This window comes from Eretmochelys imbricata, chromosome 16, assembly GCF_965152235.1.
Source record: "Eretmochelys imbricata isolate rEreImb1 chromosome 16, rEreImb1.hap1, whole genome shotgun sequence".
NCBI classification, from domain to species: Eukaryota; Metazoa; Chordata; order Testudines; family Cheloniidae; genus Eretmochelys; species Eretmochelys imbricata.
Genome location: NC_135587.1, coordinates 14,432,886 through 14,454,579, shown reverse-complemented (window position 1 = coordinate 14,454,579; position 21,694 = coordinate 14,432,886). Strand labels below are relative to the sequence as shown.

The window sequence follows — 21,694 nt, the reverse complement described above, 5'->3', positions numbered from 1 at the left end:
AGTTCTCTCTTCCCCTTGAGTGCTTGGCAAATGGTGTAACCCCCAACAGAGCCAGGTTCTCTCCTGCCTCCCTTCCACTCCTTTCCTTCCTAGCCCTTCTCCTGTTTGGAGACAGGTGCAGGCTAGATCGCCTCGGAGCTCCAAATTAGTGAGGGGCTTTTTGGCAGGAGCAGAGAGCACGGTGGTCCTGGTCATTGTTGTCCTGGTCTGTGTGTGTAGGGACACACTCTGCTCTCTCCCCAGCCATTAGGAGGACTAGGTTCTCAGTGCCATGTTTGACACTGACAATTTCCATCCCCACAGGTGATCCGAAAAGGCTGGCTCACCATCAATAACATTGGGATCATGAAGGGCGGCGCCAAGGAATACTGGTTTGTCCTAACAGCTGAGAACCTCTCGTGGTATAAGGATGATGAGGTGAGTGGCCCAGCCTCAGGGCTGGTTGAATTATGGCTTTGGTACCTAGTTCTGTGTGGTGCTGAGAACCCTCAACTCCCATTGACTTTCAGGGGCTGAGCATTTTGTAGAAGGCCCTTAGCTCCCTACAGTGGCTTGGTATTATAAGTACACTTTCTGTGTATTAATTACCTGCTTTTTTAAAGTAGCCCATACCCCTGGGACCTGGAGTGATCCCACAAACCAGTATTCAGCCCCTCCCAGGAAGGGATGCAGGAGATCGGGAGCCATAATCAGGATGCCACAGATTCTGTTGGTTGGGTATAGAATTGTATGTTCCCCTAGGGGCAAGCCCAAATGGACCCCTGCACATTAGTCACACCCTGTATATGTTAGTGTTCAAACAGCTGCTGCCTAGCCCCTCCACCAGCCCATGGATCTACTGCCTTGTGCCTTGTATTTGACTCTTAGTGGGGCCTTGATATTGCTTCAGCTGGAATGAGGATATTTCCTTTTAAATGTGAAGGTCATGGAGTTAATTTGGATGTAGCATTCCTGGCACTGAAGAGAAAATCCAGTTGGAAATGACTGTGCTTGGAGCTCCTGAGTCAGTAAAAAGTGGGCAGGGCACTTTTCTGTCTTATTGTGGCAGGCCGACTCACAGGAGGGAGGGGATGGGTTAGTGCTCTGATACCCAGGGCTTTGTGGTACTCTCAGCCATAACTATAGTGACTATTTAAATTGTGGCTAAGCTTCACTCTAGTCTTGTGTGGTCACTCAAGAGAGGTGTGACCTAGTTGTCTGAGTACAGGACGCAGAGCCAGGAGCTATGGAATTAAAATCCCAGCTCAGACACTGACTCCTTCTGTAACCTTGGGTAAGTCACTTTACTTCTCTGTCTGTTTCCTCATGTGCAGAATGGGAATATTGGTACTCATCCACCTCATCTGGGTATTGGGCAGATCAATTAATTCATGTTCATACAGTGCTTTGAATGTGAAAGTGCTGCGTACTGTTATTAACAAACTATAATAGTACATGCAGAAAATAAATGAGAAAGTAGCATGGATCTGCTCTGTAGACCCTCCTTAAAAATAGATATTCCTGAAAGTTGGGAATCATGGCTTCCCAGTGCTTCCTCTTCCACTCAAGCAGGGAGCAAGATAGCAGATGCCAGAATCATGTCCAAATTGAAGTTATTGTTATTTATTTATTTATTTGTCTACTGTCAACAGTGTGCCAGTCATAAAGGAAGACAAAATCTCTGGCCCCTGGGCCTAAATCTCTGAATAGTGGGAATGAACAGCAAGAAGGTAATCAGAATGACATGAATTTAAACTCAAATACCACTCAACTTGCCAGGGATAAAAATACTTTGGGGGATGGCTACAAATGGATTCAGATTCAGTCAGCTTTTCCAAGCAATGGTTCCAAACTACTTGTCAGGAAGACAAAGGGCCGTGTACCTTGTGTCATGGTTTATACCTGTGCAACATACCTGTAAACTGCTACCAGACCAGAATTCTCCACTCAGTTATATCAGTGGGCACATTTAACAGCCACTTTGCACAGTTGGAAATGATGACACAAGGTGCCACACAGTAGAGAATCAGGCCTGAAATGTCATTCCCTGACCAGGAGCTGGGGGTATGTCTACTCTACAGAAGCACAGCTATGGCACTGCAGCTGTGCAGCTGAAGTGTAAATGATTTCTACATCAACAGAAGGGGTTTTTCTGTTGATGTAGTTAATCCGCCTCTCTGAGAGGTGGTAGCTAAAACCACAGAAGAATCCTCTGTCAACCTAGCTGCGTCTGCAGTGTGGGCTAGGTCGACCTAACTGTGTTGCACAGGGTGTGAAATTTTTCACAGCCCTGAGCAAAAAGTAGCCAGATCAGTCTATTTTTTAGGTGTAGACCAGGTCTAAGTTCAGCTGGGGCATGCATCAGTTCCGTAATCAGCAAGGAACTGGAATTGATTGTGCAAAGGAGATTTTAAATCAGCCAGTCCTTTTTCAAGGTCCATGAACTCTCAGACAGAGCTGCCTGGTGTGGCAACACCGCCTCATGGTTATGTATGCAGGTCAGGCAGTTATAACTTAAGGCTTGAGCGTTTGTTTTAAATTAAAAACAACTTCTGCATCTGGATTCCAGCGATGACCGCGTAGCCCCCCACCCCTCTGCCCCAGCAAGGAGCGGGCAGGCTGTGGTTGCAGTGCATAATCTATATTAATAGACTCCAGCTGTATGGGTGGGGGAAGGGGCGCCCCTTTTATCCTACGAGGAGGGTAACCCTGGGGGTGAATAACAGCTGGAGGTCTGCACTGCTTCCCTTCTGCATGGTGAGAGGTAGAGCAGCCTAATTAAAACAGCTCCCTGCCAGCCAGCATCCCTTAAATAAACGCAGGGCGACCCAGTGCTGACGAGGCAGGAGCAACACAGGAGAAAGGATCCTTTGTTCTAACTGGAGAAGGGGTGGAGGGGAAGGGGGAACATGTTTTTATTTCTGATTTTTCCCCACTCCTGCCCCCTCTCACCAGTTCTCCGGCCTCTGGGGAAGGAAAGGGAAGTAACTTCCACTTGAATTCCATGGCCAGGCTCAGCTTAAAGAGTCAGTACATTACAGGGGCAACTTGGAGAACCCTTGGCTTTGGAGTTCCCATCCTAACCCTACACAGGGACAGGGCTGACTCTGTCCTCCAGGACCCTTCTGCCCCACATGGCGACATGGCTGTCTCCGTCACCCACGGCCCCTCTAGCCCTTATTGAGAGGAGACTTCTCAGACCCGTCACTCCCAAACCAGGCTGGTATCCACATATGGCTGTCTCCATATGTCTCAGTCTCAGATCCACTCTCTTCCCCAGAAAGGGCTGTCTGCCTCCTTGTCCCCCTGATTTGAAGGGAGGAATGGTGTCTTTTCAGGCCCCAAAGTCACCCTGAGTGCAGCCTGGGAGTCCCGATCCACTTAGGTTTTGGACAGACAAAAACCCTGACTTCTCATGCTCTTGTTAGGCTCTTGCCCCAGCTGCACAGCGCCGTAGCAAACAGCCAAAGGAAATGAGAGTGTTTAATCCAGGGAAGAAAACCCTTGCGTTGGTGGAAGAGCCAGATGCAGAATTTGGGGGATCTGGTGGGAGAATTAGGGGTGGACTGGGGGTGGCAGGATGACATTGGGCTAGGCTAGCACCTCTCAAAAATTGAGGCGGGTGGAACGGAGCTCATCATTTCCCTCCCCTGCCCTGTTACGGCAGGACTGGGCATCAAGTCTGAGTAGAGACATCTGGGTCCCATTAGTGAAATACCAACCTTTCCACAACACTGGTTTGTTTTCTCTTCCCCCCAAAGAAAGGAATTGGAACTTAAAAGTGTCTTAAAGGTTCAGCATCAAGCGTCAGTGAGGACAGGGCTCCCTTTGCTCCGGGAGGCTGGTGGAGCATGCTGGGGGAAGGGGAGGAGGTGGAAAGCTGGCTCCTTATTCTGCCCTGCTGCCAAGAGCACTTTCTTTGGGTTCTCTCTCCATTTTTCCTCCAGTCTCCTTTGTGTGAGTCAAATCCCTGACCCAAGGAGAGCTGCAATATAGATCTGCTGCAGAAAGGGGGATCAGCCTGGATTTGGGAATCCCACACTGGGAGTCAGCACCTCCTGGGTGCTGCTGGGTTCTGCCTATAGGACATTTGTAGGTCAGCAAGATGGTGGATTGGCAACGTTATGGATCCAATGACCATTCTCTAAGACAGAAGGTGATCTCGCTAGCCAGGGAGAGCACCCCACCCCCGAGACTGGAGTGGCAGCCATGGCACTGTAGCTGGTTGGTATTAGATACTCAGTTACCATGGTGATGAGCATGGTATGAGAACCTAAGCAGAAAAAGGTGTCCTTCCACCTAATCCCCTCCAGAGATCTACAGCACACAACCCAGCTACACAGGTAGGATCCAGGCTTTTCCTCTAGTTCTCTACGTGGCAGGGGGCATTAAGCCCTGAGCCTAAGGCATAATGAACAATATGCTACATGGTTCCTATTAGCAAGGCCTACATCGCACTGGAATGGGCCCATGGGCCCTGCATTTGATACATGTAAGAGTTAATTTAAACTGGGATGCATATGACTACGTACATGTGTCATTGTGTGTACTTGAGTGGTTGCACAGACAAGTGAATACAGTCTGCTTCTAGTACATGTGGGAATTTGGTTGTGAATATACTGCATAGCCCAGACCTTCTGTCCTTATTTATGCAAAAGTCTCACTAAGGTTCGGTTGAATATGGTCTAAGAAAGGCAGGACTTGGCTCATACCTGTGTGAGGGCATCAGTGTATTTCCATAGCTAAATGTTTGTGTCTGTCCTGCTGAAATGCATGGTGGAACCTGCTCGCAGGATCCTTGCATAGAGTGAAATTCCTTTATATGGAAGTTGAATGAGAGTAATAGCAAATTGTTTCACTGCAGCAAAGGTGCAACTGGTAATTCAGTACTGCTGTTCTGTATAGACACTAAGGCCAGGTCCACACTACAATATTACATTGGAATAAGTACATCGCTCAGGAGTGTGAAAAATCCACACTCTAAGCGATGTAGTTACATCGACCTAACCCCCAGTGTAGACAGTGCTATGCCAATGGGAGAGCTCCTCCCACTGACATAGCTATGCCTCTCACAGAGGTGGATTAACTACACCGAGAGGAGAAGCTCTCCCGTCAGCGTAGTAGCATCTTCACTAAAGCTCTACAGCAGCACAGCTGCACCCCTGCAGCTTTTTAAGTGTAGACCTGCCCCAAGAAGCTTCCACTTCATATTGCGAGGTGTGTCTCTGTGTGTTGTTGAATGTATACATGTGGGTATTTGTATTGCGTGCGTGTGCGTGCGTGTGTGTGTGTGTGAATGCACACAGATATGTGTTTGAGAATGACATATGGGTGTGTATGTTTGTGCATGGTATGTGCATGTATGAATGTCTGAGTATGTTAATTGTGTGTGCAGGTGTGCATATGTGTGTCTGAATTTGTGGGTACTTGAGACTGGTGTGGGTTATGTGTCCATATGAATGGCCTGGACCTGTGTGGGTGTGTATGCACGGGACTGGATGTGGATGACATGGCAGTTACGTGATTGTGTATGAATGTTGTGTTTGAGTGAGAATGGGGTGTGTGCATAATAGGAGGTTATGTGCTTGTGTGAATGGGTATGTTTGGTGTGTGTGTGTCTAGTATTTGAGTATGTGCATGTGTTAAGTATCTGTGCACATAGATGGTGTGTGTGAGCATGAGAAATGGTGTGTAGGTGTTTGCATGTCTATAGATCCATGTATATGATGGGGAATCCTTTACATTCTTCATACACCATTTTGAGTCTTCTGGGTCAGAGTTGTGCCCTGACTCCACATTGTGCTGGCTTCGTACCTCCCTTCTCTTCCATCACTGGAGAATGCAAGCAGATTATCCTGGCTGGGAGAAGCCAGGATAATCTGGGAGAAGCCATGACCTTATTCACACACTTGTAGGTGTCCATTTGCTATACATCAGACTTTACATCTCCCTCTGAAACCCCCATTTTCAGAAACATGGAGCAGATCACTTTTCCAACAACAAGCTGCCACTCTTGTGCATTAAGCCCCAGATCAGCCACATCATGAAGCCCTCTCTGTTGTCTTTGCAGTGGCTCAAGCCCTGCCAGCCATCAGGATGGTGCTGTAATGGGAGGGTGGCTTTTAGCAGTCCAGCTGCAAGCTAGATTTTGTCACCTATTTTTCTGCTTTGAGACCACAGAGCTAGGTATGCTCTGAGACTCAGTCCTTCCCAGTTATCATACCAGCCTCAGGATCTCTCTCTACCACACATACTCCTTCCCTCCCTCTTTGCCCCTACTCTCTTTTGCTCTTTCATTCATTCACTCTCATGCTCTCTCTCTCATTCATAGTCTCTTTTTCTTTTTCTCACACTCTCCCTCCTCCTTCTTTCTAACTCTCTCTTTGTTCTTTCTCACTCACTCGTTCTATTTAGTAGTTTTGCACACACATACACATTACCTGTCCCTCCCAGTCCACATCTAAAGAAAAGCGCCTCCCAGAATCTCCAAACCTGAAATCTTTTTTTTTTTTTTTTTTAATAAAATAAACAAAGTTTGTTACACCATAAAATTCCCCAACTGGTCTCTTCCCGCTGCTTAATTTCGCCTCCTCCTCATAGGGACTGCTAGCAAGGCACTATGCAGCCATAACTCTCCCAGGGGATAGCCCCTGTCCTTGTGATTTAGACACTTATAGCAAAGGTCTGCACAAGAAACACAAGGCATCCTGAGTGGCTCTCACTGGAACAAGCATGTGAAGCCAACAGAAACAGCTGCAAAGAGAGGGTGAGGAGAGTCAGGGAGGAAATGACAGACAGACAGCAAGTGGGATGGCGAATAGTGACAGATAAAGGTGAGCATCAGGTGAGGATCCAAGCATCAGTTTCCCAGCAGACTGGGGGAGGTAGGTGAATTTAACATGCGTTGCTCACACCCCAGCATTTCCCGCTGCCATGCAGGCGTTTCCATCCCTGTGCGGCACCGGCAGTGTGTGTGGTGTATCCCAGCACAGCCTAACCAATGTGCAGACTACTGTACAATCTCGTAGTCCTGAACAGGTAGTCTGAACACTGGGCAGACGGAGTGGAGCCTCTGTGTCCAGCTCTCCAGCTAGCAGCAGCACGTTAGTCCTTCCCCCTTTCTGCCTCTGGGCTGGTGTTTTGGGGACAGAGAGAGGGTGAGGGAAAGTCCAAGTCCTGCTTGAAGAAGTTTCCTCCATTGGCAGCTGGAAAGAAGGGGGGATTGCTCCCTGCCTGTACCCCGCACTGAGCGAACCTTCACACCCCTTTCTCTTCCGATGTTGGCATCAAAAGGCTGATGCCCCATTCCCCCGGGCACGTCGTACCTTTAAAAAATAAAAATAAATTACTGCTGTTCGAACCCAGGAGAAGATGTTTCTGAGTCTTGGCCGTTGCCCAGATGTGCAGACTTCGTTGCTTTATTCAACCCCCCACATCTGGCGCAGCAGTTGGTGGCAGCGGGTGGGAGGACGCTCAGGCCCGATGCATCCTGATCTCCTTCCTCCCAGCTCTCAGTTCTGTAGAACGTCGCTCTACCCAGGGTCCGGAGCAAAGAGCAAACAAGACCAGCCTTCGGTTCCAAGCCCATAACAAGGGTCCTTTGACCCGTGTTGGCCAGTTGCCTTTGCAGCTAGCCTCCGGCTACCATGGGAGCGATCCGAGTTCCCTCCTTTCCTCCCCCCATTGCGTCTGGCACTCACTGTGCCTCCCTCCCTCCCTCTTTCTAGTCTTTGCTCCCTCCCTTCTCTTGCTTCCCTTCTGTCTTTCTGCCTCAATTGACGTGGCAGTGCAATGCTAACTAGACTCGAGGGAGGAGCTTGTTGGCTGCTGCGGAGGTCAGAGGTTGACAGGAAGTGAGCCATCTGACGGATAAGGTTGCGCGGAGGAAAGGAAGGTTCCATACCTTGGATGGAAACTTGAGGAATGCCGCTTTCTCTCTGATGCTTGGCTCCTGTGTAGCGATTCCAGATGTTCCCCGGGCCATGTGGTTCACTTCCTCTCTTGTGCTGCAGGGATAAAGAGTGCTTTAGGTACAATCTGCAACCCACCAGCGCTCACACACAGGGGAGGGGGAGCCAGAGGAGAGAGTTTAAATCTATGGCTAAAAACATGAACACCCAGTGCTCCTGCTTTGTCCCTAATAGGTTAAACCCGTGATGAGGAACATTTAAGGGTTGGGGGAAAATCTATTAATTTATTTCCCCATTTAAATCTCATTATACAGGAAGGAGGTGACAACAATGAGCAAACAAAAGGCCCTATGCTGGGCATTGTTGTACACTGTTACTGAACAAATTGACTGGGAACAGGGTTTAACTGGAATCGTGGGGAGGTAGATGGGGCAAATAATTTGTAGGCAGTCTGGGGGAATCTTCACTGTAAATATTTTTGAAAATACTGAATTCCTGGTACAATTTGATCTATTACAAAAGTGAAGACTTTACTGTTCCAAAGTAATTTGATGAGGCCAAAAAAATCATTTATTTTTCTCACGGATGATTTGACCCCATCTAAGGTGGGGCTGACCCCCTGAGACAGGGAGATCACCACAACCCTCCTGTCAGTTTGGTGGTGGGATTTTAACAATGGTCTCTCTAACGCCAGCTCCAGCACATCATTGACACTAGAGAAAAGCAAAGTACATTAGCATTAATAGTAGCATTTGGTTCAGTCAGTATTTTTTTAATTCCACAAGAGCCATAAATCAGAACACATACACTTGGACTCTCTGTGCACAAAGTTTTACTTGTCATAAGAGCTTCAGCTTATCTTGGGTTTGTCCTCCTCCTTAATTATGGTGAGGTCTGATAGTTCTGTCAGTCATCTCCTAGCACTCCAAGAGCCAAATTCCTCCTTTGAATGCATGTGTGGGCTTCCCCATCAGCTTCAGCTTCATGTGTATCCAGTATATAAAACACCAGTCCTTTTTGTACAGAGTGACTGGCTGGGCAGAGGAAATAGCCTGCGAACAAACCAGGAGCCCTCATTCCAATCCAGCTATGCTATATTTTTACCTGGCTGTTTAAAATGTATTTGGGGATGAAGGCCCAGAGGAGAACAATGCACATTCAGTTAAGAATGCAAACCACGACCATCTAAAATACACTGGCCCCAAAACAGAGCCAGAGTAACAAGGGTACTCAATGGGGACCCCCTTAGGGTGCCTCCTCTCAGGCCACGGAGCTACAGGTGTAGTCTCAGTCCTTCCCCCAAACACTATGCTTTGCCCTCCATGACTAGGGGTTAATGGCTAGGGGATCCATGTGCCACACTGCCACAAGTCTCTTTTCTATGGCAGTGCCTCCCCACAACCCCTATGGAGCTGTGCTTTACTGTGTACATGGGGTATAGATCTCCTGCATAGACTCTTCTTATCCTCCTACCGTGCAAATGGACCACACTGGTTTTGCTGCATTCAGGGTCCTCCATGCAAGCATTATGATTATAGTTAGGAATGATGGTCCTTTAAAAGGGGTGAGACTAACCAGGCCTGATTAGACCCTGTCACCCCAATACCCCTTCTCTCCCTGTATTTGCACTTTAGTGTCCTGCTTCCTATAGCCCACAATGTTACCTCCTTCCCCTTGCTGGCTTCACTGTAATTCCTTGGCTATGCATGTGTTTCATGGGATAGATATTTTGCTGCTGAGAGGGCAGCCTCTCCTTTGCTATGATCCTCTTTCTGCCTTGCCACCAAAATGAGATGTTTGATGAGCAACACAGGCCTTTTGGGATCAAGCCAGGATCTTTGAACCATGCTCCACAAAGCCACCTCCCCCAGCCCAGGGTGTACTGGCACCTAGTCCTCCCTCTCTGATTTTTTCCTGCGTCTGTCAGGCTGGAGGGAGAGCCCCTTCCCCCCCTCCTTGTGGCTGCATTGCTCTTGGGATGTCTCAGTCACCACACACATTGCCTGATTGCTAACATATGGGCAGAGGGCTCAGCCAAAACTTTAAAAGGCTCAGCCCTCAGCAGCTCGTTACACTCTTTCCTGTCTCTACATTCAGGAAATGAAGTCAGAGTATTGATATAAAACAGGCTGGGGTGAAAACTGAGAAGATGGGAAGAGTGGAGGAAGGACTTTTGAGAGACTGGGGTGTAGGCATGGTGAGATGGCAGGTCAGAGCAGCCCTGGCCGAATGTGTCTGTGTGCATCATGCTGCAATCAAGAGCCAGGGGATTTACCTCCTGGCACCAGTGCTCTAGCTCTTGTATGGCTCTCATTACCCCCAAAGCTGAAAAATCATACACTAGCAAGCAGCAATATGGATCTAATTGCTCCTCGAGGATGTTGGTTTGAATCTTGCTCCAGGGCACAGATGCAGTGCCCACAGAACCTGGGAACCTGGCACTAGCATTCTGTGTGATGGAATTTGCTGTCTTCCCAGCTTAAGAGAGTGAAGCCTGGTGCTAATGTATTGGCTCCCAGTGCACTTAGAGACTGGGAATATGAATCTTTATATGTGTGTATGGCTCCTAGTGCACATTAGAGTCAAGGGTCCAAAATCTGACCTCAGTTTCACTGGTGTAAATCTGGAGAAAGTGCCAAATCCTGGTCACATTAATGTCAACGACAAATTCCCATTAGCTGTAGTGGGTCCAGGTTTTGGTCCTAACACCATTGAATTCACTCTAGATTTACCTTGGTGTAACGGAGATCAAACTCTGTTGAGTGGCATTATTGCAATGGTGTGGGAAGTGACAGCATGCAGAGGCTAGAAGCATTACAAAAGCAATTCCTATGTGATGAAGGGGAAGAACTCTAAGGCCTTGATGGAAACAAAGGGTACAGGTAAAGACGCACATACACCATCACCTAGGTCCTAGGACCTGGGGAATTCTGTTGCTCTCACCACTAGATTTCTTGCTTTTTTTTGCTATGAGATGTTTCTTTTGCATCCAGCTCCAAACTTTTCTGACATTGTAAAAAGATGTGAGGAGCATTTTCTACGTCTTATTCCTTTAGCTGCCATCTACATTGAAGTTACTTTTTTGGGTAGCACAGAGTTTGCATATGGGTGATGCATAAGGTGCTTCAGTAGGAGAGATTGCAGTAGGACTGGTTGGCTTGCCTGGGGCTTAGCAATGGGTGTTCATCTCCTCTAAGTCACCAGTTCATCTGCAAACTGGAGCAGTAGTGGCTGAAAGTTATTGCAATTTGGAAGCTGTTAGGTGATTTTCAGAATGTGAAATGAGCTTTATGGGTCTCAGCCAGATTCCTAATCAATAGGCATCCGCATCACAAAAATACTCACCCCCCTGAATTTCGACTAACTGGCACCTTGGTTGGCAGTCTCAACAGAAAGAACAGGGGAATTAAGATCTGAATACCATTTCTATCTTTGGTCCCTTTGGATCAGTGGTGGGAGGGGTACGGGAGCTCTGTTGCTGCCCAAGCTGTCCCTGTTCTGTCCATCCCAGAGAACATCTGTTTCCAGGACATCTTTCCCAGCACTACATTATATTGTAACAGATAATGTCATTTGACCTTTTCATTGGGGATCTGAGACATGTAGAGGAGTATACCAGTATACTTAGGAATTAATAGGACTTAGTGAGATAGCTGACTAAGGCCTTTAGGGCCATTATAATGGTCAGATCATCTTCTCTGGCTTTGATTCCATCTGCCTATGAAACGTGTCAGCAGCATCACCATCTACAGTCGCTTCTCTGCCCTTGTATTTTCCAGTTAGATTTTGGGATCTCTGCTAGCAGCCTGCCTGCCTTTTCTATTCCCCTTTCCCCTGTAAGGGATCACATTTCTCCATGTTTCCAGCTGAGGCAAGCATGACGTACACACCAGAACCCCTACACAAGGGGGACGGTTACATACATAATACATTTCTATTGGAGTTATCTCAGACATCTGCACTCTGCTTTGAGGTGAGGCGTTTGGTATAATGGTTCCCTCTTTTGATCACTTTTGGTATAGCAATACCTGACTAGAGCTGTACACTTACAAGTAGGGCCCTTGGGCCAAATTCAGCTCTCAGTTACATTGATGTAAATCCAGATTAACTCCAGTAAAGACTTCATATCTTCCCCTGAGTAAGAGAGAGGAGAGTCTGATCTTCAGTTATTGGGGTTAAAGCCAAAAAATCCCCTGATTTCTAACCTCATCCATCTCTGAATCCAGATCTCAAAATTAAGCTTAAATCTAAAAAAATCGGGGCCTAAATGTGGGGTGCCTCAGTTTTTAGCTGCTTAACTGGAGACACTTTAAAGGATAATCGGAAAGCTCTGAGCCCTCCCACTCTGAAAATCAGGTCCTCGAAAGGTGTCTCAAACTGTACATCCCAAAATTGAGACATCCAAAATCATTCATCACTTTTGAAAATTTAGGCCTCAGTTTTTAACGTTTTCCCCATCTGTTTAGCCACCCATTTCACCTGGGGTTTTGATTAGTCAGAAGGACACTGGCTTGAATTTTCAATGATGGCTGTTAGTCATTTTCCATATAAAAGGTCCTTAACTGGCCCGCAAATATCCCACACCACTCCAACCACAAAGTTGCTGTTTGAGCTCCTGGTGGCAAAGAAGAGCCATTGGAACCCTACCTTGTGTTTTGTGTCACTATTATTATTTAAAAATTAATGTGAGCCCTTCATAGTGTAGGATGAAGTAGCAAGATGAACGAGGTGTGTCAGCTTTTCTAAGACAAAAAGTGGTTTAAATTCCATTAATCCTTATGAGAAATTATCAACTTTTGTGTCAAATGATTGGCTTTTTCCCAGAAACTTGAAAATAAGGTTAATAATGAAAATAAGACTTTTTAATCTGCAGTCATGACCACCTCACTTTATCTCACTTGATTTGTTTAAACTCAGGTTTAACAAAGAATAAACCCCCCAACTCAGATGGCTGGTGGCATTTACAAGCAGATGGCAGTATGCTATAATGAGACCAGGAGTCGAGGTATCTGTGGTGAGAACAGCCACATGCCATGAATGGTAGAGAGCAGAATGGGATGGAGCCACTGTGGCTGGTCACTGGAAAGGCTCTCAGCGATTAATACACAAACTTGAGGGAGGGTGCCCAGAACAGATACAGTACTGAGTGTGATATAAATGCCTAGACAGATTAGATAGGTAGAGAGTTTATAGCTGTCAGCACCCTGCTCAATCACTATTTGAGGAGATGATGGAGTCAGGCTGAGAGGTGCTGACTGGCCCCTGGAGGGGATAGGGGAATCAGGCTGTCTGCGCCCCATTGCTCACTGATTGTCTTATGGGGTAGGGGAATCAGACTGTGAGGCTCCATTGCTGATTGACTTCTTGAGGTGATGTGGGAGCTAGGCAGTGTGGGTGCCATTGCTGACTGACTCCTTGAAGGGATGGGGGAACTGGGCTGTGAAGGCCCTGTCGCTGAGTGAATCCTCCTAGGGTTGGAGGAATTGGGCTGTGAGAGCCCTGTTGCTGTCTGACTCCTTGAAGGGATGGAATATGGGGCTTTGTGGGCCCCATTCCTCAATGACAACCTGAGGTGATGGGGAAGCTGGGCTGTGAGGATGCCAGAGCAGACTGACTTGTTTATGGGATGGAGGTATCGAGTGGTAGGGGGCCCAGTTAGGGTTGCCAACCCTCCTGGATTGGCCAGGAGTCTCCCGAATTGGAACTGATCTCCCAGTGGCTACTGAAACCAATCCAGGAGATTTTAATAGGCCGCTAACTGTCCAGTTGGCAGCACAGCGGGGCTAAGGCAGGCTCCCTACCTGCACTGGCTCCATGCAGCTCCCAGAAGCAACCAGCATGTCCCTCTGGCTCCTAGGTGCAGGGGTGGCCATGGGGGTCTCTTCATTCTGTCCCTTCCACGAGTGCCAACTCCGCAGCTCCCATTGGCTGAGAACTGTGGCCAATGGGATCTGCAGGGGTGGTGCCTGTGGCAGGGGCAGTGCGCAAAGCTGCCTGGTCGCCCCTGCGAGCGTAGGAGTCGGACATGCCAATTGCTTCTGGGAGCTCCCTGAGGTAAGCCACCTGCTGGGAGCCTGCACCCCTCACCCCCTCCAGCACCCCAACCCCTGCCCCAGCCCTGAGCCCCCTCCCATACCCAAACTCCCTCCCAGAGCCCACACCCTGCACCCCCCCTGCACCTCAGCCCCCTGCCCCAGCCCAGTGAAAGTGAGTGAGGGTGGGGGGATGGAGTGAGTGGAGGGGGGCCTTGGAGAAGGGCGGGGCAAGGGGCAGGGCAAGGCTGTTCGGGTTTGTGCAATTAGACAGTTGGCAACCCTAGCCCCGGTGCTAATTGACTCCTTGAGGGATGGGGGAATAGGGCTGCGTGGGCTCCCTTGCTGACTGACTGAAGGAGTAGAAGAGGTGGGTTATGAGCGTCCCATTGTTGACTGACTTCTTGAAGGTATGGGGGAATTGGGCTGTGAGTGCCAGTTCCTGACTGACTTGAGGGACTGGGGGAATCAGGCTGTGAGGGCCCTGTTTAGGGTGACCACTTTTGTTGGATGGAAATAAGGGAAAACCACATGAAAAATAAGGGACAATGCTTTATTTTGAGGGGGATTTTAAAGAAACACCATTTCCCTTCGCATATCATGTATTTTTTTCTCAAATGCACATTATCATAAGTATCAATTTAATGTTTAAAATGGTACTTATTTGTGATGGGTTGGAGCCCTTGGGAAGCCACCTGATGCACTGAGATACTACTGAGTCTACCAGTTCTGCCAGCATGGGCCATCTTTAACCTGTCTTGCTGAGCCAGGCTCTTAAAACCTCCTCGAACACACACACAGGCAGGGCCACACCCAGCTGCAGATGAGCTCTGGGAAGACTCAGTTTAAGGGACTTGCTCCAGGACTCAGATGTCCACCTCCCTTGGAGTGCAGACACAAAGATATATTATGAAATTCGCCCCCTCCCTCAATGTGGAGAGAGGTGTGCACGCTTCTTAGCCCCCCTGTTAGAAATTACGGGAACCTGGGTTTAATAATAAACAAAACACATTTTATTAACTATAAAAGGCAGATTTTAAGTGGTAAAAGGGGTAACAAACAGAACAAAGCAGATTACTAAGCAAATGAAATCAAACACAAAAACAACTGGTTTCACTAAAGAAATTAGATACAAATAGTATTTCTCACCCTAGATATTGTTGCAGGCAGTTATATTTCTTTTCAGACTGGACCCCTGTCTCAGTCTGTACTCCCCCCTTGCCTTCTCTTTTGCAGTCTTTCTTCTTGGGCTGACAGGCGATAGAGAGGAGGAGTCCTGTTTGCTTTCCTCCCCACCCTTAAATAGGATTTACATAAGGTGGGAATCCTTTGTTTCCCAAACTTGACCCCCCCGCCCCCCCTTCCCTTACAGTGGAAAGTTGCAAGGAGTCCCAGGTAATGTTTTAGTATCAGGTGACAAGACCACCTGACCCTGTAGTATCACAGTGTCCATGAGTCAGTGGCAGTATGGAGCGTCCACAGGAAGGCCAAGCTTTTCACAGCTCATTGTCCTCGCTGATTGGCCATCTGCCCTGTCTGGCTTTTTCATTGTTGTACCTGAAGTGTTATCAGTGGGCATCACCCAAAGTAGCATAGTTGAAATACAGATACATAGTCAATATTCATATCTTCAGATACAGAAATGATACAGGCATACACATTGGATAATCGCATTCAGTAAATCATAACCTTTCTAATGATATCTCCCATGTCATCTTGCATAAAGTACATCTCAGTGATGTCATATTCATATCATAAGCATATTTTCATAAAGAATATGGAATGACACATCTCATTATTTTCAGTTTTAATACATTTCAATACATCTTAAAATAAGGGATGGGTGGTCACCCTAAGGGGCGGTTCAAGGAAATAAGGGAGGGTCCCTTAAAATAAGGGATGAGTAGTCACCCTAGCCCTGTTGCTGAGTGAGTCCCTTGAGGGGATGGGGGAACTGGGATGTGAAGGCCCCATTGCTGTCTGATTCCTTATGTGGTTGCTGAATAAGCTGTTAGGCCCCTATAGCTGACTAACTCCTTAAGGAGATCAGGGAGTCAGTCTATAAGGACATCATTGCTGACTGGCATCTTGAGGGAATTGGGATGTGAGGACAGTGCTGCTAACTGACCTCTTGAGGTGACAGGGGAGCAGGGCTGTGGAGTGCCCCATTGCTGACCAAGCCTTTGAGGGCATGGGAGAATTGGGCTGTGAGTCCTTAGTTGCTGACTGACTCCTTGAGAGGATGGGAAATTGGCTTGTGAATGCCCCATTGCTGACTGAGTCCTTGAAGTGATGTGGGTACCTTTGCTGACTGAGTCCTTGAAGCAATGGGAGAGCTGAGCTGTGAAGGCCCTGTTGCTGAGTAATTTCTTGAGGAGATGGCGGAATTGGGCTGTGGGGCCCCTTACTTAGTGACTCCTTGAGAGGATGGGGGAGCTGGATTGTGAAGGCCCTGTTACTGACTGACTCCTTAAGGGAATGGGGAAATTGGGCTGGGAGTGCCCAGTTGTTGTCTGACTTAATGAGGTGAAGTGGTAGGTAGGCTGTGCTGTTGCTGACTGACTCCTTGAGGGAATGGTGGATCTGGACTGTGAGGGCCCCTTTGCAGACTGACTCATTGAATGAAGGAGCTGGACTGTGAGGGTCCTCTTGCTGACTGACTCCTTGAGGGGATGGGGAGTCAGGCTGTGAAGTCCTTTCCTTTTGCTGACTGTTTTATGGGATGGGAGAATCAAGTTGTGGGGGTAGGGTGTGAGAGAGCCATTGCTGACTGACTTCTTGAATGAATGAGGAATTCAACTGTGAGTCCCTGAGGGGACAGGGGACCTGGGCTGTGACAGCTGTGCTGACTGACTCCTTAAGGGAAATAGGGAATTGGGATATGAATTACCAGTTGCTGTCTGACTTATTGAGGTGTTGTGGTAGCTAGGCTATGGTGGTTCTGTTGCTGACTGACTCCTTGAGGGAATGGTGGAGCCAGACTGTGAGGACCCCTTTGCTGTCTGACTCCTTGAAGGAACGAGGGAGTCAGGCTGTGAAGTCCCTCTTGCTGACCGATTGCTTTATGAGATGCAGGAGTTGAATTTTGGGGGCTAGACTGTGAGGAATCCCTTGCTGACTGACTTCTTGAGGGGATGGGGAACTGGGCTGTGAGTGAGGGCCCATTTGCTGGGTGACTGTTTTATAGGATGGGGAAATCAGGCTGTGAGGGTCCTGTTACTGACTGACATCTTAGGGAAATGGGGGGAATCAGGGTGTGAGGGCCTCATTGCCGACTGACTTGTTCAGGGAATGGAGGAAGTGGGATGTGAGAGTCCCACTGCTGACTGGCTTCTTGAGAGGGTGGGGGAATTGAGCTATGAGGGCCCCGTTACTGACTGGCTCCCTTAGGGCGTGGGAGATTTTGTCTGTGAGGACTCATTTGCTGACTCACTGGTTTATGGGATAGAGGAATCAGGTTGTGAGGGGTCCGTTGCCGAGTGACTTCTTGAGAGCATGGAAGAATTGTGCTGTGAGGTGCCCAGTTGCTGAATGACACTTGGAGGGTTTGTGGGAATTGGGCTTTGAGTATCCTGTTGATGACGGACTCCTTGAGACGATGATAGAGCTGGACTGTTAGGGACTCCTTGCTGACTGACTTCTGAAAAGGATGGGGGAGTTGGGCTGTGAGGGCCCCATTGCTGAATAACTGCTAGAAGGGATAGGGCAGTCAAGTTGTGGGGACTGGATTGTGAGAGCCCCCTTACTGGCGGACTCCTGGAAGAGTTAGGGAAATTGAACAGTAAGGGCCCCATTGCTGGTTGACTTCTTGAGGGAATAGGGAAGTGAGGCTCTGAGGATCCCACAGCTGACTGACTCCTTCACCAGATGAGGATTTGGTCAGTGGAAGTGAGTGACTAGTTGCTGATCTTCTTTCAGGAGAAGGAGAAGAAGTACATGCTGCCAGTGGATAACCTGAAGCTGCGGGATGTTGAGAAGGGCTTCATGTCCAGCAAGCATATCTTTGCTCTCTTCAACACTGAACAGAGGTGCTGTCTTTTCCCCAGAGCATGCTGAGCTCTTTCCTAGACGTAACCTAAATCACATCTCTAACTTCAGCCCTGTACAGTATTTTGGGGACACCCTGGAATGGAATAGCAGGTTATAGAGGAGAGGGAATAGTGAGATGGGGCCTCTCAGGAATGTTGTCCTGATAGGATGGACATCTCCTTAGAGGACAGTCATTAGGAAGAAACTCTTTTTAAAAGGAAACACTCTGGGATCCTTCCCTAAGCTCTTATAATCAGGCCACTTATTTTCTTTGCTGCAGTGCATTGGTGCCATGTGATCCCAGCTTTCAACTAGCCAAGCTGCCTATCCCCAGGGATCTCTGCCAGGGCCAGACAGCAACTATTTGAACCCCTCTTGTTTCTTTCAGTTGAATAATAAAGTTAGTCCCAAGAATTCATGAGCCCAGAGTATCGGGTGAAGAAATGCATGATTGAATGTGTTTGGAAAGGCAATCTTCTCTCACCACCACCACCCCAAGAGTGGTCTCTTCAGGGCAGGGTTGGGGTCTGCTGGGGGATTAGAGTGAGGAAAGCTAGGGTTAATAATGGAGAGTTAATTCCCCCTCTCATCTTTTCATAGGGAGCTCTAGTGCAGGGGAGGCATGAGGCTGTTAGCAGGCCGTGAGAGGATAGTCTACTTTGTTATTGATGTGCAGACACACTAAGGATTTTAAAACATTGGCAGAGATGGAGACGTGGTTGCTTTGTCGTGTGTAGAGGGTTGAAGTAACTTGTCTTATGTCTCACTTCTTAGGAATGTTTACAAAGACTATCGGCAGCTGGAGTTGGCCTGTGAGACCCAGGAGGAGGTGGACAGCTGGAAGGCTTCCTTCCTGCGTGCAGGAGTGTACCCAGAGCGTGTTGGGGTAGGTTGAGGGCTTGGCCATCATCAATAACAGGGGATGAGAAAGGGTGGCATACAAGTGTCTTAGGAGCAACCACTGAACTATCACCCCTTGAGTTAAACAGGATGCTATTGTGAGGGCCTTATCTCTATCACCTCCTGTTGTGGGGTAGAGTTGGAAGGCAGCTGAACTTCTTGCTCTCAGCCTCCTCTGATACATGGTACTTCTTCCAGCGGTGAGGATGCACAGGGTGTAACCATCAAGTGGGGGATAAAGGGTGGACCTCAAAGATAAGCCCTTCTGGCTTCTATCCTCCCTATGGGTTGTAAATCTAGATACATGAAATTTCTCAGTCAGATTGGGGAAGTAGCTCAGGTCTCTAGTGATAAACTCTGCTCAGGAGGGATGAGGAGATAGGAGGAGCAAGGTGAATGTAACAATCACACCTTGCTGAAGGCATTTCCATAGCCCTTGGGACTTGTACTTCAGCACAAGGAAGAAGGGAATGGCCAATAAAACAATAATTTTAAACTGTTTAACAACCTCACTCCTAGATGACAAGAGACTCCCAAACAGAGGCATAATGTTGATCAGTTTTGTTACTCATCAGTACCTTTTCTCTATGGCCAAGTTCGGAGCTCCATCAGCTTTGCCACAGCTGTGTTTCCTATCAGGATGGGGTTTTCTTATATTTTGCTTGTTTGATATCTTATTCCCCTACAATAGAAAGGTCTCTTGTCTTAAATATGTAGTATATGACCTACTGTGTTTCCTTGACATTTTCCTGCAGCCCTTTAATGACTGGTGTTGTGTTCTCTCAAGAAATTACCCTTAAAGCAGCAGTATTATTACATACCATACTGTACACTCCTGAGAGTTAAAGAGACATCCCTGAAACTTTTCAGTCTCTGACAGTGGGAAAAGTCATTATACTTGCCTATTACAGCAGTGAAAATTACTTACTTGTCATTTTTTTCAGACAGTTGTGTTTCTGGTAGAGGTTCATCCACCTTCTCTGCTAGACTTGAAGATGATTGTTTTGTCTTAATTACTTTTTATCCTATAACCATTTGGTGGGAAAGGAACTGAGGGCTAAGGGGACATTGGGCCATATCCAAAGCCATTGAATGGAAGGACTTCCAATGACTTCACCTATTGTTGAGGCAATGGGAAGATTTGGAATTTTTTGTGCTGCTATGGGGCTGTTGTGATCCCTGTCCAACACTTAGGCACAACTTAGGAGAGAGTAACAGGAGCAGCCATTGCAGATAAGTAACTTTCCCATGACATCCATCTTTAATGTGCCATTTTCCTTTGCAGAGGTTCCATTTTGATCATTTCAATGTAGTTAATAACCTGCTCAGCCTCTGTGGCCCAGGGTGACTTAGTCCCTTTGACCTGTGTTTTTGATTGGGTTTGGTCTTATTTCCATTCAATGCTATAGTAGATGCTTCTCCTGCCTCTCAGACCAACTAAAATCTGTTTTTTATTTTTGTCACTTTCTTGTTTTTGTTTTTGTTTTTTTGTGCTCAAACTGACCTGCCAGGACAAGGACAAAGTAAGTGACTCCTCTTCTGCCTGTACTGCCCCTTGGGGGCTCTTATCAGCTCGTTCTGATTTGCTTGATTTTGTTTTTCAGTTTCTTTCTCCTTTTTTCCCCCCTTTGTTATCATCTCCTGGGAGGCAATCATTTGTTCTCCCTCTGTCTTTGCACCTCCTGTCAGATCATCTGCTGTTTGTTTCTGTTCTTGGCTTGGGTTTTCCTTTTCTCTTTTTATTCCCCCTCTTTGGTATTTGATTTCTGAGTCTCATCAGAACTTTATTTTTGGCATTTTATCCTCTTTTTTTGAGTCGTCATGTCTGACTTCCAGCTCCCTAACCCCATGTTTCTCAGACAGTGAAGCCTTCCATCCCTTTGGGGATACATATGATCCTTCCAGCTGAAGCTCAAACAAAAAACCCTGAGGGGAAACAGAGACAAAATAAAGGAACATTTCCCCTTTCTTGCTGAATTGTTTCCCCCAAATTGGAGACAATACTGTGCTTCACTTCATGTCCTAAACTGCTGCAAGTGTATCAAAATGGGACAGCGTGAGTGAGGGAAATTTAAAAATAAGATGAGTAACATTTTAAATAGCACATTGAAACACACACAGCAAAATCTTTCATGCTTTGAAATTAATTCCAAGTGGATGAGTCTTGGTAGGTGTGCTATTGTGTTGTTGTGCATTATTGGTTACCAAATTTAATTCTAGAGATAGCTGTATGCTGTATTTCAGTTATGGGTGCAAGGATTTCTTTCTTTCTTTCTTGGATTCCAAAGTGATTTAATTTGGAGAAAGAGGTTCCTGTGTTTAAGGCACAGGACTTGGAGTTAGAAGACGTGTGGGTTTTTTTTCTGAGCTGTTGCACTGACTCGTTATATGACCTTTAGAACATAAGAATGGCCATACTGGGTCAGACCAAAGGTCCATCCAGCCCAGTATCCTGTCTGCCGACAGTGGCCAATGCCAGGTGCCCCAGAGGGAGTGAACCTAACAGGTAATGATCAAGTGATCTCTCTCCTGCCATCGATCTCCACCCTCTGACAAACAGAGGCTAGGGACACCATTCCTTACCCATCCTGGCTAATAGCCATTAATGGACTTAACCTCCATGAATGTATCTAGTTCTGTTTTAAACCCTGTTATAGTCCTAGCCTTCACAACCTCCTCAGGCAAGGAGTTCCACAGGTTGACTGTGCGCTGTGTGAAGAAGAACTTCCTTTTATTTGTTTTAAACCTGCTGCCAATTAATTTCATTTGGTGGCCCCTAGTTCTTATATTATGGGAACAAGTAAATAACTTTTCCTTATTCACTTTCTCCACACCACGCATGAT

At 47.3% G+C, this 21,694-nt stretch overlaps 1 protein-coding gene across 6 annotated transcripts in view; it reads left to right on the top strand.

Moving 5' to 3' along the window:
- The window catches only part of DNM1 (dynamin 1), a 103,568-nt gene that overhangs the window by 65,877 nt on the left and 15,997 nt on the right, over positions 1 to 21,694 (top strand). For 4 of the 6 annotated variants that reach the window (XM_077835694.1, XM_077835692.1, XM_077835691.1 and 1 more), the window contains exons 14-17: positions 304 to 417; positions 17,840 to 17,949; positions 18,725 to 18,836; positions 20,362 to 20,373. In XM_077835694.1, the coding sequence (XP_077691820.1) occupies positions 304 to 417; positions 17,840 to 17,949; positions 18,725 to 18,836; positions 20,362 to 20,373 (348 nt within the window). Of the gene's footprint in view, positions 1 to 303; positions 418 to 1,631; positions 1,710 to 17,839; positions 17,950 to 18,724; positions 18,837 to 20,361; positions 20,374 to 21,694 lie in introns of those variants that run through there. The other 2 variants (XM_077835693.1, XM_077835695.1) reach the window with 2 other exon arrangements.